Raw genomic sequence first — 19,812 nt, forward strand, 5'->3', positions numbered from 1 at the left:
TTCCAACAAAAATCCCAGAATCAAAAACCAACTGGGCTCTTAACTCGCAGCCCATTGTTCTGTCACATTATCAAAAATATATCTCACATCTTGCTTTGTATGTGAAGCACCATTTGCCTCCCAATTTCCCCTCAGGAAAGCACACAACTCTGCCCCAGATATCCACATTTTGGAAAACACCAATTTATAGCATGCAGTTCTGAACATCAGCATGGGAGGAGTAAAAAAAAGCACACGGCGGCTTACCAATCTTCTGACTAAAAATCTTGTCAAAGGTTAATTCACCTCTCTCCTCCAAATACTTCTGCATCACACTGCGGATACTGAAAGAGAAATCACAGACACACATTACTCCTTGCAACCACACACACAACAAGGAAATGAAGAAAGAGAGGTATAAAAAGGTACCTTTAAAAGATAGATATGGTGAACAACAGGGCAAATCAACTGCAAAACCCTGAAGATGTCATCCTGAAGGATTTGAGGTTTTGGTTTTCAATCAGAAATGGATAAATCAAAGAGAAAATGTCTGCATGGGATTCACTTTCACATGCATATATGTGAGTATTAGTGGTTGCTACCTTTTGGAGGCCAGTAGACATATTTGGGAATTTGAGAGAGGGCCATGGGCACCACCCACTTTGCTTGCTCCTCTCCCAACAGATTTGTTGGTGGTTTGGAGGGGATCCCTTTTAAATAATTGTGAGGATCCCTAAGGATCTGTGCCTCAATTCTATGTTTTTGTACCACAGCAGCACTGGAAACCACCAGATCAGTGAATTCAGATCAGTTATGTCAGTGGAAAAATACATGATTGGTGATTTGATGGCAGTTGGAGGGGGAGACTGTAGGCAAAAATAATTTGCAAATTTCAAATTTCATTTGAAGTATTGCACTTGGGCAAAAAAAAATGAGAGGCACAAATACAAGATGGGTGACACCTGGCTTGAGAGCAGTACATGTGAAAAGGATCTAGGAGTCTTGGTTGACCACAAACTTGACATGAGCCAACAGTGTGACGCGGCAGCTAAAAAAGCCAATGCAATTCTGGGCTGCATCAATAGGAGTATGGCATCTAGATCAAGGGAAGTAATAGTGCCACTGTATTCTGCTCTGGTCAGACCTCACCTGGAGTACTGTGTCCAGTTCTGGGCACCACAGTTCAAGAAGGACACTGACAAACTGGAACATGTCCAGAGGAGGGCAACCAAAATGGTCAAAGGCCTGGAAACGATGCCTTATGAGGAATGGCTAAGGGAGCTGGGCATGTTTAGCCTGGAGAAGAGGAGGTTAAGGGGTGATATGATAGCCATGTTCAAATATATAAAAGGATGTCACATAGAGGAGGGAGAAAGGTTGTTTTCTGCTGCTCCAGAGAAGCGGACACGGAGCAATGGATCCAAACTACAAGAAAGAAGGTTCCACCTAAACATTAGGAAGAACTTCCTGACAGTAAGAGCTGTTCGACAGTGGAATTTGCTGCCAAGGAGTGTGGTGGAGTCTCCTTCTCTGGAGGTCTTTAAGCAGAGGCTTGACAACCATATGTCAGGAGTGCTCTGATGGTGTTTCCTGCTTGGCAGGGGGTTGGACTCAATGGCCCTTGTGGTCTCTTCCAACTCTATGATTCTATGATTGCATATGGCCTTCTCTGGCCTCCCCTACATATCCTGCATTATTCTGACGCCATCTCTCCTCTAACTCCTGTTTTGCTCCACTTTCTCCCACCAGGCCATTCAGCTTTACTCCTGAAATCCCCCCCCCCCCGCTCTTTCCCCATCTCTAACCTCCATGGTCGGAGGCAGTATGCCTCTGAATATCAGTTGCTGAGAATCGCAATTGTGTAGAGTGCTGTGGGGCTTGCATCCTGCCTGTGGGCTTCCCACTGGGGTATCTGGTTGGCACTGTGAGAACAGGATGCTGGACAAGATGGACACCCACTGGCCTGATCCAGCAGGGCTCTTCTTCTGTAAACATGACTCTGAGAAGCCCACAAACACACACAACATTAGCAACTGCCCCTTCCTGCTGTTGTTCCGCAGCAACTGGTTTTGAGGCACACTGTCTCCAGTACCAGAGGCAGAATATAACCATCATGACTAGTAGCTGTCGGGGACTGGCAGGACCCAGACAAGTGTGCACCAGGGGAAGGGGGCTGCTGGCTCACTCGGGAGAGGGGCCCTGTGAACCAGCCAGGAGGCAAGAGGCAGAGTTGGAGGGTAGAGTTCAGGATGGGTTGGTAGACGAGGAGGAAGAGGCAGATCAGGCAAGTGAAGGGCCAAATGCTTCCCCACCCTCTCCCAGAACCAGGAGGAGATTGAAGAGGGAAGAACAGAGGCAGTTCTTATGCAGCTGTAGTCTCCACCTGTGTGCATGCAGCCCAACAAGGAAGGTGCATGTGACGGACAGCAGAGTGAGACCAGGATCTGGGGATGCAGTGCCTCAGAATTCCACCAGGGGGCTGGAGCCTCTCTCTGATTAGCCACCAAGCCAGAGGGGGTGGAGACAGCACTTTGGAAGGGAGAATAAAAGGAGCTGTTTCTGAGAGATGGAGATGGAGATGAATTTGGTTCTGATCAGTGTGTGGAACATCTACCCTAAGGAAAATATCTACAGCTAGAGAAAAGAGCCTCTGAGCTTAGGCTGGAAGACAATGTTGTGTGTATTGGGAGAGTATTCAGACAGGAGTGAATTGGAGGGCTGAGCATGAGCCAGGAGAAGTAGAAGCTGTCTCCTTGGGTCTCCTTCCAGTCAGGAGAGGAGACATCTTCTAGAAAGAAAAGAAGAACCTAAGTCCAGTTAAGAGGGGTGTGGGGATCCCCTGGGTCTGTTGTATTATTTGAAGCACCTCAGGGGTGTGACTGTTAAAAGGTTGGGTAACTGACAGAAAGTACCACCTGGTTTAAGAACCAAAGTATTAAGATGTAACACTATGGCGAACACACAGGGTCCCCGGACGTTTGACAGTCTATTGATCCCTGTGCCACCGTGCTCACTTCGCCACTGCCACCAGCCCGTTACTCTCGGGTACACACTGAGTCCAGACAGTTTTTAAAATTGAACCAAATAACCAAGTTTATTTTATAAGCATTAACAAGTTTATGGTTTCAGATAATTTTTCTTGTTAGTCTCTTAACCTTAGTTTCTTTACGGCCTATACCTTCCTAATACCTTCTGACTGATTATCCCAACTATTTAACTAACTCCTCTTAACAGATTCTCTCACTCTCTCACATCAGACTTGCCCAACCCACCAACTTATCCTCCCTCTCTCTTCTCTAACTCCAGACTCACTTCTTAACAACTCTAACTCTAACTCCTCCCCTTGGGTTCCTATTGGTTAATCATTTTACACTTAGTTAACCCTTTCCTTATGACCCAGTATGATGTCACACACCTAGGAGGGCAAATGCCACAAACACCTATGCAACAACTGAGTTAAGGAACTGAAGTGAAATAACTGAAAATAAGCTGAGCATTTACCATCTAGTCTAGAAACCTGCAACATCTACCTGAAACGTAATAACTGAACATAAGCAACTGAAGTTTAAAAGAAGCTGTGCTTGATTAGAAGCCTGTCACATTCATTAGTTTTCATATAATTATTAAGTTAATCATTTTCTGAAAGAACATTGCTTCCTGATATAACCTTTGTTTTATCCACTTTGTTCTGTAAAATAAATCTTTCTTTGTTTAACTTTTGCCTGAGTTTCCAAGTTCCTAAGAATTCCTTCACACAAAATCGAAGAGATAGCCTTTGGTGGTTAGAAATATACTTATAGGAATCATACAGAAGTGGGGGATTCTTCACAGTGCATAAACTGGTGGAGGGGGTGAGCCCCCCTGTTAATGCTCCATAGATGCAGAACAGGGCATGGCTGCCTAGATGCTAAACTGGTGTGTGTGGGTATGTAGAAATGACTATATGTCAATTTTGGGTTTTAAAAAAAATAAATATTTATTAGTAGTTTCCGAGTTACAAAAAAAAAGAAAAAAAGAAAAAATAGGAAACAACACTACAATACATAAAAAAGAAGAAAAAAAGCAAAACATAAAAACCAATACAACAATACAGCAAAAAGATAAAAAGAAAAAAGAAAAAAAGACACAAATCCCATATTACATAACTTTAACTTCCATTTGCTTGTTTCACTGACCTCCTCACACCTCCCTTTTTGTATTCTAGTTTAATTAGTTATTTCAGCAAATTCTTTCCATCTTTCTCAATTTTTATTAAATAATTTATCTTAACAACTTAACCTATTAATTAACTCAACAAATCCTTTCCATCTTTTCCCCATATTCTGTTGTTCAAATTACCTTAATTTATTTAGCCTTATCTTACCGTAAAATACCTTAGAGCTTGAAACTTAATACTCAATTATACATAACTCCTGATATCATTTCTACTAGAGCCATATAGTTTCATTCCAACATTTTCCCTAATATTCATTAATTTTAGGCTAATTCCCTAAATAAAAATTTTCCTTTATAAATTTTCTTCCAATCTTCATCCAACGTCTCTTCTTCCTGGTCTCGGGTCATGTCAGTCCTTACTGTCCATTCCATCTAGTCCATCAACCTGGTAATCTTATGTCCGAGGCCCTTAAGTCTCTTCCATGTCCCTTCTGCAGATCTTCTTCTTGTTGTTTATACTTGCACTTTTCCTTGTCTTTTGTTGGTCTCTTTCTTAATTTCTTTCCTTTCTCATTGAGGAGTAGGTCTCTGGGAGATTCCAACCCAAAATTATCTTCGTCTCCCTTCATCCAACCAGCCCATTCCCCACAGTCCCACTCCCCACAATCATCAATGTAATCCAAAAAATATTTAAGAGCATATTTCAAAGTCTCTCCAAAGTTGAGAACCTCCTTAGCTCCAGGCTCCCCCTGGCCCACCCCAACTTCAATCTTCAAAAACAGCGGCTTATGCTCCTGCAGGGCCTCGGATCTCTCCATTTGTATTATTTGAGGTGCAACCGCAACCTCCTCCATTATCTTCTGCACTTGCCCAATCAATACAGGTTCCTGAGTTGGTCCCTGAATGGTTTCTGTATCAATATTCCCTGTTTGTCCACAGTTATTGACCACAACAGTCATCAAATCCGTTTTCTCATTCATCAAGTCCATCTTCTCATGCATCTGTCTTGCATAAAGCAAGCACCAAAACTTCCTCCCAGCTCATATTTAGTCAAGGTCAAAAGGACTGGTCCCACGATCTTAATCTCACAGCTGTAGAGTCCTCAAGTAGACTGCAGCAACAATTTAGCAAGCTCCCTCTAGAGGAGACAATTTCTATTTGTATCCATCTTTTTAAGGCAAGTCCAACAAAGGAAAATTACTTTCATTTTTCAGATATTTTGTTTCTTTAGAATGCAAAAGGCAACATTGGAATCAGTTTATTTCTCTTCTTTAGCTATCTGTCAAAGTTTTCCATTCACAGTCAATGAACCTCTCCAAGAATTTCTGTCTCTGACACCCCGTTCCCAGGTTAGAGACGATGGAAACTTATCTTTCTTCACTCCCTCTCCTGTAGGCATTAAACAAAGTCCCCCCCCCCTTTCTCCTGCTTCCAAGGGGGTTTCAGTAGTTATAAATGAAGGAAATTTAGACTTTTTAAACGACTTTCCAGGCTTTAGCTTACAAGGTTTTTGCTTCAGTCTATATACAAAAAGCGGAAGGCGGACTTCCTGTTTTGAACCTTCCCGCTTCGGTGCCAAATTAAGATATTTCTTGATCCAATTTTCCGTTTCTACTCACGGGTACTTGTTTTAAATCCAATTGTCCACAGGAAAAAGTCAGCGCTCTCCGGCAATGGCTGTGCGGCTTCACTCCGTGAAAGTAGCAATCAGTTCGCAGCACCGCGCCGCTCACCCCACTTCACTCCGGAACCCCAAAATGGGGTTCCCCGTGAGTAGGGGAGGCACTCCTGGTGCCCTGCCGAACCCCACGTTCCCAGGCTTCCTCCGCCTGGGATTTCTAGTGGGTCCCCACCTTCGCCGGGGCGGGAAAACCCAGTTTCCACGGAGCCAGTTCTCCAGTCGGAGGAACTCCGCCATTCGCCGATGGCGCTAACCCGGAAGTCGACTATGTGTCAATTTTGTACTCCTTTGGCTGGCGAGGGCCCTTGACAGTAGCCAGCGATAGCCTTATCCTCCATGAATTTGCCCAGTCCCCTTATAAAGCCATCCGAGTTGGTAGCTATCAATAACTGTTGTGGGAATAAAGGTCACAGTTTAACTATGTGCTGTGTGTAGAAGTCCCTCATTTTGCCTGTCATGAATCTCTCCATATTCAGCTTCAGTGGATCTCTCAGTTGGGCTCTTGTGTTACAAGAGAGGAAGAAAACCATCTCTCTATTGAACTTTTTTCACACAATGCATAATTTTATATACAGTACCTCTAAACCACTCGCTAAAGTAAAATGTTCCAAACACTGTAACTTTTCTTCACAGGGGAGTTGCTCCTTGCCCTTGATCATTTGGGTTGCCCTCTTCCTGCTAAGATCCCCACCTCTCACAACAAGTATTTCTGCAAGCTCATGTTTAAATGCCATCAGCAGAAACGGTTCTTTGCCTTTGCGTGAGTGACCAGATGTGAGGATAGGTTTGTCTTAGAAATGAGTTGTGGTTCATTTGCTTATGCAGAGTGTGCAAGTGTGATGAGAGTCCCCCTGTTTTCCCCATATATATACATACATATATATATATATATATACACACACCCCGCCCATCCGGCTGGGTTTACCCAGCCCATCTAGGCAGCTCCAAACAGATTAAAAACAGAATAAAACATCAAACATTAAAAACTTCCCTAAACAGGGCTGCCGCCTTCAGATGTCTTCTAAAGGATAGTTGTTTATTTCCTTGACATCTGATGGGAGGGTATTCCACAGGTCAGGCACCACTACTGAGAAGGCCCTCTGCCTGGTTCCCTGTAGCCTCACTTCTTGCAGTGAGGGAACCACCAGAAGGCCCTCGGAGCTGGACCTCAGTTTCTGGGCAGAACGATGGAGGTGGAAAACACAAGGGCAGACTAGGACCAGCTTGAGAAGGTTTGATCTTCTGCCTCCCCAACTCAGTAGGAAACATCAGGCAGCTAGGACTTGGCCATGTTTTGCAACTACAGGAAGTCTTTAAGGGAGAGGAGACTTTAAAGCTAAGCTATGCATCCACGTTCTGAGGCAGAAATACCCAAAGCAGTCTCAAAACGGCTAACATTCTCTTTTCCCTTCCTCCCCCACAACAAACACTCTGTGAGGTGAGTGGGGCTAAGAGACTTCTGAGAAGCGTGACTAGCCCAAGGTCACCCAGTAGCTGCATGTGGAGGAGCGGAGACACGAACCCGGTTCACCAGATTACGAGTCCACTGCTCTTAACCACTACACCACACTGAGAACAGGATGTTGGGCGAGACGTGCCCCTTTGGGTCTGATCCAGCAGGCTCTTCTTGTGTTCTTAAGAAATGGAGAGGTGCTTCTTCCCAAAGGGAACACAAGACCTGCCATTTGTTCAAATAAATGAGGATTGCCACATTAGTCACATGTGGAGATAGTAGGAATGAATCATCCCTGCATATTTCAATGGGGGCTGAAAGAAGATGCTGAGGAAAGGACTTTGTAAGGAGATAGGGAGGAATCAGTACAGGTCTGTAAAAATTGTACTGAAGACCATGAGAATATCTTGCACACAGAAAACCACACTAGCAAGGACCTGTTTGCATTTCTTAGGCACTGCTGGACAGAAAGCCAAATCTTAAGACATTTGCTTCTACTTGGGCAAACAACCAGGCCTGCCTGTAGCCTGGCCCTGGTCAAAGCCTGGCAGGCAGCTTGTCAGAGCAGCAGAACTGCCCTCTGTGCACAGCTGGGACTGCTTCCTAGTTCTGCTGGAAGGCAGCCAGACCACCTGCTGCTGCTGCAGGAAAGGTGCATAAAGATCTAAGGTCTGGCATGGCGACACACTTCTCTATTCCACCAGAGATGATGCCAAGGGCTACAGAGGAGCTCTGGCTGACCCAGCACCAGTAGCCTGGTTCATCCAAGGTTGGTCCCATTCTGGCACACTCATTTCTGTAGCTCAAACTCAAGCTAATGTTGTTTCAAGCAGCTCCCTTCAAGGAAGGCATCCCAAAAGGGGGGCAGGAGGGGAGAAGCAATTTCCCACCCAAAGAACCCCAGCAGCTGGAAATGAGTGTCCTGCCCTTTCTTTTGAGCAACAGCCACTTTCTTCTGTCACCTTGTGACTGCAGTTATTTTGGCATCTGCTGTGCTCTGTGCATCATGACAAATAAAGCACATTGGGGTTAGGTGTGCCAAGCTTTTAATGAGTGAGGTGCAAGTTGGCACTGGTGCCCTGCCTTGCAAATTAGCATCACAAAAGTATAACCGGATCGCAAAACATTTTATTCAAGTTGTTTACCCAGGCATTCCTTTGGTCACTTATTATTAGCACGTCAAAGGAACCAGGTCTCTTTCTGTTTACACATGCTTCCGAGCTAGTTGCCTAGAGGAGATTCTTACTCACCACAGATGATCAGGCAAGAGATGGTTTGTAAGTCTGGCTCCACCTCCTTGACAATGCCTGCTCATAGCACAACCTCCAACACAACCTCCAAGCTAGATACACCAAAGGCCATCCAGTTCAACATATCCAGTTCATACCAGAAACAAGCCAGTTTCTTTGAAACAAGAAGAAATTGCTGAGCCATTTGTAAATGTGTCCACCTATACAATGCTCTATACTCATAGCTGAAAGCATTTCTCTATACTCATAGCTGAAAGCATTTCTCTGGGAATCATAGAATCATAGAGTTGGAAGAGACCACAAGGGCCATCGAGTCCAACCCCCTGCCAAGCAGGAAACACCATCAGAGCACTCCTGACATATGGTTGTCAAGCCTCTGCTTAAAGACCTCCAAAGAAGGAGACTCCACCACACTCCTTGGCAGCAAATTCCACTGTCGAACAGCTCTTACTGTCAGGAAGTTCTTCCTAATGTTTAGGTGGAATCTTCTTTCTTGTAGTTTGGATCCGTTGCTCTGTGTCCGCTTCTCTGGAGCAGCAGAAAACAACCTTTCTCCCTCCTCTATGTGACATCCTTTTATATATTTGAACATGGCTATCATATCGCCCCTTAACCTCCTCTTCTCCAGGCTAAACATGCCCAGCTCTCTTAGCCGTTCCTCATAAGGCATCGTTTCCAGGCCTTTGACCATTTTGGTTGCCCTCCTCTGGACACGTTCCAGTTTGTCAGTGTCCTTCTGGGAAAGGCCTTCCAAAACTCTCATTTTATGTTCACTTCATTATTTTGAAGTGAAAAAAAGTAATGTCAACACTGCTAGCAACAGCTTTCCAGAGATTCTGGAAGAGAGGGAGTGGGGTGAATGACTTTTCTTTCTTTTTTTTAAGCAACCCTTTAACCACAGGTTAAAGGTTGACAGGAACCCAACAGCTGTAGCTCCTATCCCAAACACCAGCAATTTTAAACCAAGAAGGCCTGCCCTGCAGATTTATATATTTTGAAAGTGTTCACCTTCCGTTCTCACTGACCAGGCAAACTCTCCCATCTTTCAAACCCTGTGACTGTTCTTGTTTTCCTCCAAACCATCCTCTGATCAACAAGTTGTGCCCCGTCCTCATTCATAATGCATGAGAAAGAGAGTCAATTAATATATCTACTCTTCTTTAAAACAGCAAAGAGTCAGCACAGAAGAGCTCTTAAGTGCTTAAGCCTGAGATCATGAGGTGCCCCCAGGAGAACGTGATGGAGTCTGTGTCTGTGGAAGAGAGGCTCACACTAGTGATGTTAAATTCTTGAGAATAATCTTTTGGGAGAACGTTCTCGAGAATATTCTCGATTAATGAGAATATTAGATAATTTTCATTTAAAATAGGAGAATATTCATTTAATGCATTTAATGCTTCTAATAGGTCTAACACTTAATAACTGTTTTGGTGACTAAAACACAGCTTGATAAACAAAACTATATGCATACGTAGAAAAAAGAAGTCATTAACATTAAATATATTATCGTTATATGATAATATATTTCAGTATGTCAAATATAAATGGCACCTTGTACCAATGAATGGCACTGCAAAAATCAGTTACTGGCACTAAATAAAAATATAGAAATGTCAACTGTTTAAATCAAGGCCACCTCACATGCTGTTACATATAACTGTATAGACCTAGGTACTTTAAGTGTATAAACCATTAAAGCTACTTTCTGTTTTAAAAAAATCACACTGATCACACTGTATGGCCAAGGATATAGAATTGCTAAGAATAAGGTCACAGCAAAATAGAGAAAAGGCTATTACATATAGTTGAAATACATATGAATTCAAATGTTCATCAAATTAAATGCATGGCTTTTAAAAAAAAAATGTTTTCTGTAGCTCACATTTCAAAACTGCCAATGGTAAATGACACAATGCCCAGTAACGAAACTGGATCAAAAAAATCATTATTCATTACTGTTATGTACTGAAGTTCTCACCCTGGGCCAGCAGGGGGATACTGTAGATAGTTATGCAAATGAAGGATCGAAAGTGACGTTCAGTGATTGGATAGTTTGTATGCAAATGAAGGATTGAAAGTGACATTCAGTGATTGGATAATTTTAGAAAGTTGCTACAGTTACATTGTTCTGGAGCTCTATACTGTATAAGCAGGCTGACTGAGCTCTTCAGTTCAGTTCTGTTCTGGCTTCTGAATAAACAAGAGGTGTTTGAAGAATCGCTGTGTCGTCTGATATGTTCGCCCACAACTTAACAATTACTTACACTGGTAACATCACAGCTTGACTTATTAGTTACTAGATTTTTTAAATGTGGGTTGTAAAACTGGTTCTTACATTAGAGTTTAAAGTTTGTGGAGAATATTCTCCGGAGAATTTTCTAGCAGAGAGTTTTCTCCACAAACCATAAATTCTAATGTAAGAACCAGTTTTACAACCCACAATTTTAAAATCTAGTAAATCTAACTCAGGCATAGGCAAACTCGTCCCTCCAGATGTTTTGGGACTACAATTCCCATCATCCCTGATCACTGGTCCTGTTAGCTAGGGATCATGGAAGTTGTAGTCACAAAACATCTAGAGGGCCAAGTATGCCTATGCCTGATCTAACTCAATCTGTGCAGCAGAAGAAAAGAGTGTGTGATTGAGCCACCCCAAAGGGCACTCTGAGCACATGCAGGAGGCATTCTGTGCACAACTAGGCTTTTGGTTTTGCTTACCTTTGCTTTTTGCACCGCAACCATCCTCCATAGAGCTGCAGGGGCCTTTTATTCTTCTTTTAAAATTGTGTTTTAAATTGTGTTTTTACATTTACTTTTTACTGTAAATTGTTCTGTAGCCTTTTTTGCAGCAGAGGGGGGATGAACCCAGGCAGTCCATAGCCCTGGTTAGCTCCGCATTCCCGCAGGCCACCCGGGGATCAGCTAAGAAGCCATCAACATGGGATAAAACATCCCTTACCACTCTCCAGAAGCCATTTGGATCTATTAAGTGGCAACGATGGACTATTCAAATCAATCCCACCTCCCTGTGGAGGGGAAGGGTCACAGAGAAGTCTAGTTGCACCAGGAAGTGATCTGACCATGGTACTTCTTTTGTTCCACTGGAATTTAGTGTCAGATCACCCACGTCTACAGAGGTAAACACCAGATCTAAGGCATGTTCATGGCATTCGAGTATGGCCAGAGTTATTCAGGGACAGACCCATGGAGGCCATGCTTTCCATGAAGTCCCAAGTGGCCCCTTGTAAGGTCATGTTGACATGACTGTTAAAATCCCCTAGGACCACCAGACTAAGTGGCTCCAGGAGAACATACACCATGACCTGAAGCAGCTCAGGTAGGAAATCCTTGATGAGGTCAGTACACCAATAGGAATCCAGTACTGCCCAACGTCCCGAACATGCACTCAGGAAACTGGGTCTCCCTAATAGGACGCCTGGTGCAAACTAATGACTTCCTAAAAATCCCTGCAACCCTCTCTCCCTGCCCACACGACCCGGGTTGCTGTGCATAAGAGAAGCCTGGCAGACAAGCAGCAGCAAGAACAGGCCCACCTGCCATGACCATCCAAGTATCTGTTATACATGCCTGGTCAATTCTACCATCCACAATCAGGTTATGGATGGCACTGGTCTTACTGGTCATTTACCTGGTATTACACAGCACCACCTTGAGGTCCTGTAGGCTTTGTTGATACCTGTATCCTTCTGGTCAGGACCAGACCTGGAGGCAGGGACAGCCTTAAGACAATGACTAAACTGGGCTACTTGGTAATGACGTTGTCAGGGGTTCAGGAGCAGAGGCAAGGGCAAGGGAGGAAACAGAGAGCGAGGGAGAGGAGGCAGAAGAAAAGATGAGTGATGACGACGACCCGAGATCTCCGAGTCTTTCCAGTGAATCAGAAGATTCACAGAAAGGAGCACCAGTGGCCAGGGCAAGGGGGGAGCCTAGGGGGACACCCCAGGAAGATAGAGCCAGAGGGGACTCAGAGGGGAGCAGTTGGAAATCAGGACCAGCGTCACCGCCAGAGAGCAGGGAAGAGGAAGGGCGCCAGGGATCAAGCGCTGGCAGCTCACAACAGGGGGGAGGGCACGAGTCAGGAGTGGCCACACCTCCATCGGGGAGCGAAGAAACGGTCAGACGGAAGGTGGAAGGTTGGGCGCGCGTGCCAAGTTCAAATGCACAGGAAGGTGGCGCAGTAGGCAGCCCGGAAAGGGAGCCAGGTCCTAAAGCCCGCCGAAAGGAGGGAGAAGAGTCAGGGGGGTCAGCGTCAGCGTCAGAGGAATCCCGGAAGGAAGAGACCCCGGGGGGCAGAGGGACCCAGAGAAGAACAGTCAGGCGGAAAAGGTGGAGCAAGGCTAGGATATTAAGTTGGTGTACAAGGGGCGGAGACTCAGATGGAGCTTCGCCGATCTAACCATTAGACGTAGGGTTGCACGCAGCAGCTTGAGAATGGAAACTGTAACTCAATAAAGACTTTTATTTAATGATCGCTGGCTAGCGTGATCCTCTGTGAGCTAGGATCTGGAAGCAACTCTGACAGTAAGCTCCATCTCTGAAATTGTGGGCATCTACAGCCTCGCGGAGAGGAGAGAAAGCGGGTGCCTACTAGCGAGCTCACGAACGGCAGACAACATGACGGCCGAACAGCAGATAGCGGAACTCAGAGAAGCAGTGTCGCGACTGAATGCCGAGGCTCTTGCATCCAGGAAGAGGGAGGAGGACGCAGCTGCCGCCTACAGGGATCTCCAGGTCAGGTTGGAAGTGCTTACGAAGCAAGGGCAACTGACACCCAAACCGGAGGGGATTGGGTTGGGGAGACGAACAGGCGGTCTGGTCTCTCACTTCGATGGGAATTTGCAACAGTACCCCAACTTTAGAGCAGATGTAATGTGTGCACTGCAACTGCTGAACAAAGACTTTAGAGATGAGCAAGAGAAGGTGGGATTCATCATGTCCCATTTGCATGGAGATGCTAAAGCATGGCTGCGCAATTTGTGGAGAGATAAGGATCCGGCGCTCCAAAATGCGGATGCCTTTATTAAAGCGATGGATGGGTGCTTTTTATCAAGCATTGACGTGGATCTTGCTCGGCAGCAGATACATGGACTGAAGCAAGGGAGGGCCAGCGTAAGGCAGTACCATGCCCGCTTTTTCGCTTTGGTCAGTGCTCTGGAATGGGACAGAGATTCGGCTCCTGTAAGAGACCTGTTTTGGGAGGGATTGCACGGCTCGGTTAAAGATGAAATTGCGAGGGGGGAGAGACCCCGGACCACGCAGGAGATCGTTCAGAGGGCGCTGGCGGTGGGGGTGCGGCTGGAAGAACGTCCGTGGAGCAGTGGCGAAGGGCGTGGAGGGCGCGAACCAGCCAGGGGCTCCTCCTTCCTTCCCAGAGAAGCAGCGCGTGCGCAATCCACGCCTCCGCCAGGAGGAGGAGCGGAACCTATGGAGGTTGGAGGTGCAAGGGCTCAGTCAGCAGCCAGAGCCCTAGCACCGGCAGCAGTGAAAGCGAAGCCTCCTAGAGGGAACAGGAAGTGTTACATCTGCGATGATCCACAGCATATGGCGAAAGAGTGTCCCCAGAGGCTCCACAAGCACACTGCAGCCTCAGCAAAGGTAACTGCAGCAACGTAGCAAGGACAACCACAGCAGGGAAACGACGGAGTCTGGTTGGAGGAAGAGGCACTGGGGCCCAGCCAGACGTGTCAGTGAAGCAGTCCCCAGAGATTTTACAGCCCATGGACCCCCTCCCGCCCAAACCAGTAGTGAGGCTCACCGCGTCGCTCCAGCTGCCCAATGGAATCACCATGGACGTGCCAATCACCATTGACTCCGGAAGCAATGCGGACTTTATAGGGCAGGACTTTGTCGACCGGCACGCTATACAGTTGCTGCCTGCCACGCTGCCCCTGCAGGTTGTCACGGTGGATGGCAGGGAGCTGCTAGGGGGGCAAGTGGTGAAGCAGACGCCACCAATGGTGATGCGACTTGGGAATCACAGGGAAATCATCAGCTTCAATGTCACTCAACTATCGGACACGCCCATTGTATTGGGCATGAGTTGGCTGGACAAGCACAGCCCGACGCTGGCTTGGTACCAGAGGCAGCTGACCTTCGGCTCTTCCTTTTGCGCTGAACACTGCATCGTGCCCAGGCAGGAAGGAGAGGAAGAGGAGTCACAGCGGCAGCTAGGCACGCTGCAAGCGGTTCCCCACAAGTACGCAGAATTTTTGGAGGTTTTCTGCGAGAAGGAGGCAGACAGGCTACCCCCCCACAGACCATATGACTGCAAAATTGACCTGCTGCCGGGGGCGGCGCTGCCCAAAGGGAAGCTGTATTCCATGTCTGAGGACGAACTGCAGGAACTCAAGGAGTTCATAGATCATAATTTGGAGCGCGGTTTCATCCGAGAGTCCAAGGCAGCGGGGGGCAGTCCGGTATTCTTTGTTAAGAAGCGGGACACGCCCCAAAAAAGACTTGTAGTGGACTATCGCATTTTGAACAGTGTGACCAAGCCATCGGACTTCCCCATGCCCCGAATCGACGACCTCCTCGCAAAGGTACGGAAGGGCAGAGTGTTCACCAAGTTGGACCTGCGAGGGGCATACAACCTCATTCGCATGCGGGAAGGAGATGAGTGGAAGACAGCCATGTTCACGCCCCTGGGCACCTACGAATATAGAGTTATGCCTTTTGGATTGCAAAATGGCTCCCACGTTTTTCAAGCTTTCATGCATCACGTGTTGGCGGGGCTCCTCTACAAGACGTGCGTCTGTTTCTTGGATGACATCCTGATCTTTTCGGAATCGCAGCAGGAGCATGACAGACACGTCAAGGAAGTGCTGAGCAGGCTACAGCAACATAGGCTTTACGCCAAGCTGGAGAAGTGCCAATTCGACGTGACGGAGGTGGATTTCCTGGGCTACAAGTTGTCTGATAAAGGGCTCGCCATGGACAGCGCCAAGGTCCGAGCAGTGTTGGATTGGAAAAGCCCACGCAACCGGAAGGAGGTCCAACGGTTTGTCGGCTTCGCGAACTTCTATCGCAAGTTTATCAAAGGCTTTGCGATGCAGACAGCGGCCATCACGGACACGCTCAGCTCCAAGAAAAAGAAGTTCATCTGGACAGAGCAGGCGGAGCAGTCCTTTCAGGCACTCAAGCGTCTCTTCGCGTCGGAAGAGCAGCTGCTTCATGTCAACCCCAGCAGGCCGATGAGGGTGGAGACAGACGCTTCGGACAGAGCCGTGGGAGCAGTCCTGCTGCAGAAAGACCCGCAGGGGGTTTGGAGGCCGGGAGCGTTTTACTCAAGGAAGCTCAGCAAGTCCGAACAGAACTACACGATCTGGGACAGGGAGTTGCTGGCTATTCATGCAGCGTTCAAAGCGTGGAGGCACTTCCTGATCGGCGCCAAGCACACGGTGCAGGTCTGCACGGACCACAAGAATCTAGAGCACTGGCGCACGGCACAGTTCCTGAACCAGAGGCAGATACGTTGGGCTGAGTTCTTTGCGAATTTCGACTTCCGAATAGAGTATGTCCCGGGGGACACCAACATCATGGCGGATGCTCTCTCCCGTAAGCCACAGTATCTGGAGGAGGCAACGCCAGCGGCCGCCATGCACGTCTTCGCACCGACAGTGTGGGCGTGCGCGGCGGCAACAGTTGACCTGGATGCGGTGCGACGAGTGTTGCAGGATGACTCCTTCGCGCAAGCAAAGATGGCAGAGGTGCACAGGGGCACGGCAGCGACCGACGAGTTCCAGCTGCGAGATGGTTTGCTCATCCGTAAAGGGGCCATCTACGTGCCGGGAGACGAACTTCGCGCCAAGGTACTGCAGCAGCTGCACGACGCGCCCACTGCCGGGCACTTTGGCAAGGAGAAGACGGTGGAATTAGTAGCCAGAGACTTCTGGTGGCCCGGAATGAGAGGGGAAGTCGCGGACTACGTGGCGAGGTGTGACACCTGCCAGAGGGCCAAACCAGTGCACAGACCGCCGGCCGGACTGCTGGAACCGCTGCAAACTCCGTTCGAACCATGGGAGAGAGTGGCCCTGGACTTTGTCACGGATCTGCCCAGCTCGAGGGGAAAGACGGCTGTGCTGGTGGTGGTGGACTTGTTCTCCAAGATGGCACATTTCATTCCGTGTGCGAAGGTGGCCACGGCGGAACAAACCACCAAACTGTTCATAGACCACGTGTTCAAGGTTCACGGTCTGCCGCGGTCTATTCTGTCCGACCGAGGGCGACAGTTCATCTCGAACTTCTGGCAGAGGCTGATGGGCTTCCTGAACGTCAAGATCAACCTGGCGTCGGCTAGACACCCGCAGACCAACAGGCAAGCGGAGCGGGTCAATGCCATCATGCAGCAGTACCTGAGATGTTATGCGAATCAACAGCCTGCGACGTGGGTGGATTACCTGCCTCTCGCCGAGTTCGCCTACAACAACACGAAGCACGTGTCCACGGGGGTCACGCCGTTCTTCGCCAACAACGGGAGGCACCCCAGAACCTTCCCGGGACTGGAAAGAATGGGGGAGGGGGAGCCGCAGACAGCAGATGCGTTCGCGTCGGAGTTGCAGGAGGTCCACGATCAGCTGCAGCGGCACCTGGAGCTGGCTAAACACGCATACAAGGTACAAGCGGACAAACACAGAAGGGTTGGCGAAGAGATCCATGTGGGAGACTGGGTCTGGTTAGCAGCCCACGCAGTGCCGGCCAGGTCGTTGGCGAAGAAGAAACTAGGGCATAAACAACTGGGGCCCTACCAAGTCGACGAACAGGTCAACCCGGTGGCTTTCAGGCTGGCTCTTCCGGAGGGTTCCAGAATGCATCCAGTGTTCCACAGATCGGTGCTCACTCCCTACAAGGCACCTCACAGGTTTCAGGAACCAGGAACGGCACCGGGTCCGCTCCGAGAGAGAACCGGGCAAGGGGGAGTGGCACAGGAGGAGCGCTTCAACGAAGTCACGGAGATTTTGGACTCCAGATGGGGGGAAGAGGGGGTAGAATACCTTCTCGCCAAGGAGGGCACCCCGGCCAGTGCCAACAGCTGGGTGCCGGGCTACGCTTTAGACGAACCTCTGCTCAAAGAAGAGTTTCATGCCCTCTTCCCACATAGGCCAATGCCAGCAGACTTTTTCGACGACTGGCTTTTCACGCCCACGCTTTCAGCCAGCACGTTCCGGGGGTTCGACTCGGACGACGAACCGACACGAGACGCCCGTTCCCCGGAGGGGTCACCCTCGGGATCTGCTTCAGAACCCTCGTATTGGTGGGATGATCGACCAGAGGAGCAGTTCCGCAGAAGGTGGCTGGAGGGTCCAGGACGAGCAACGTCTCCAGAAGGCAACGAGGGAGAGACGGACATGGACGTTTTCGGGGACAACCCGGGTTTCGAGCACGGCGGCACAGAGATGGAAGCGGAGGTGACCGTCGTCAACGAGAGCAGGGAGGAAGAACCGGAAGACTTCGGATGGCGGCCCGCCACGGGAAGCGAACTGTATCCGACATTCGTCCCCCTGACACGGCAGCACCCAGATCCCGCACCGGAAGGAGGGGAGGGGGGAAGAGGGGGCTTCGAGGGGGGGATGGATGTCAGGGGTTCAGGAGCAGAGGCAAGGGCAAGGGAGGAAACAGAGAGCGAGGGAGAGGAGGCAGAAGAAAAGATGAGTGATGACGACGACCCGAGATCTCCGAGTCTTTCCAGTGAATCAGAAGATTCACAGAAAGGAGCACCAGTGGCCAGGGCAAGGGGGGAGCCTAGGGGGACACCCCAGGAAGATAGAGCCAGAGGGGACTCAGAGGGGAGCAGTTGGAAATCAGGACCAGCGTCACCGCCAGAGAGCAGGGAAGAGGAAGGGCGCCAGGGATCAAGCGCTGGCAGCTCACAACAGGGGGGAGGGCACGAGTCAGGAGTGGCCACACCTCCATCGGGGAGCGAAGAAACGGTCAGACGGAAGGTGGAAGGTTGGGCGCGCGTGCCAAGTTCAAATGCACAGGAAGGTGGCGCAGTAGGCAGCCCGGAAAGGGAGCCAGGTCCTAAAGCCCGCCGAAAGGAGGGAGAAGAGTCAGGGGGGTCAGCGTCAGCGTCAGAGGAATCCCGGAAGGAAGAGACCCCGGGGGGCAGAGGGACCCAGAGAAGAACAGTCAGGCGGAAAAGGTGGAGCAAGGCTAGGATATTAAGTTGGTGTACAAGGGGCGGAGACTCAGATGGAGCTTCGCCGATCTAACCATTAGACGTAGGGTTGCACGCAGCAGCTTGAGAATGGAAACTGTAACTCAATAAAGACTTTTATTTAATGATCGCTGGCTAGCGTGATCCTCTGTGAGCTAGGATCTGGAAGCAACTCTGACAGACGTGGTCTAGTTTTAGTGTAACTCCTGCTGCCCATGATCACTGAGATTGGATGTCCCAATGCCTCCACCCTAGTGTTGGCTGGGGCTCACTCCTGGGCAGGCCTGTCTCACTCCCCCTAAAACAAATTAACTTATGCAAATTAGCTAGCTTAACTAAAATCAAATCCAGGACAAGTCATTCAGAAGGAATCATGAAATCACAGAACTGTAGAGTCAGAATGTGCCCTCAAGGGTCATCTAGTGCAACCCCTGCAATGCAGGAATCTTCATTTCAAAACCTCCAAGGAAGGAGAGTCTACTGCCTACTGAGAGAGATCGTTCCACTGTCAAACGGCTCTTACTCTCAGGAAGTTCTTCTGAATGGTTTGTCCCCTGGCATTCCACCCACAACCCAAGGGATGGCGGGGGTGGGGGGGAGGACCAGGGTGCTACGTGTTGTGTTGTAATCTGTCAAGCCCTGAATATGGAAGTCTCTCACCAAGACCCATGACCCCCAGCTGATGCCTTTGGGGTGGTGCCCTTGACCATGGAATCTTCCCGGACCAGTTCTCTGGAGAGAGGGAGAGAACTTCTGGAGATCTGATATAGGTTGCTATAGAGGGTGGGTACTTCCTAAACTCTGCTGGCTCAGTTTGAAATTGCTAAATGGTGATTTCTCACCTCCTCTAATAAAAGAGTCAACTCTGCCTCTTAGTTTTTGATTTATCACCAGAATCCTCCTGCGCCCCTGTTCACACTTCCCCCAGGAAAGTTTCAGAATTTCTACTAGCAATGAACAATGCATCTTGCATTCTCAGGATTCCTAGAGGAGAAAGTTACCTGGAGAAACCCACAAAGTGGCACAACAGGCAGAAGCCACAAGCTGCTTATCTGACTGAAAAGCAAAATAAATTATTAAATCCTTTCATGTATGGTCCTCTCCATGTTCCAAAGTACCC

The 19,812-nt window shown here is 48.5% G+C and overlaps 1 protein-coding gene across 4 annotated transcripts in view; it reads right to left on the reverse strand.

Moving 5' to 3' along the window:
• GRK3 (G protein-coupled receptor kinase 3) overlaps nucleotides 1–19,812 on the reverse strand; it is a 131,342-nt gene that overhangs the window by 90,368 nt on the left and 21,162 nt on the right. For all 4 annotated transcript variants that reach the window (XM_080979202.1, XM_080979201.1, XM_080979200.1 and 1 more), the window contains exon 2: nucleotides 247–323. In XM_080979202.1, the coding sequence (XP_080835328.1) occupies nucleotides 247–323 (77 nt within the window). The remainder of the gene's footprint in view (nucleotides 1–246; nucleotides 324–19,812) is intronic.

Source organism: Podarcis pityusensis (genome assembly GCF_964106645.2).
Source record: "Podarcis pityusensis genome assembly, chromosome: 13".
Taxonomy (NCBI): domain Eukaryota; kingdom Metazoa; phylum Chordata; class Lepidosauria; order Squamata; family Lacertidae; genus Podarcis; species Podarcis pityusensis.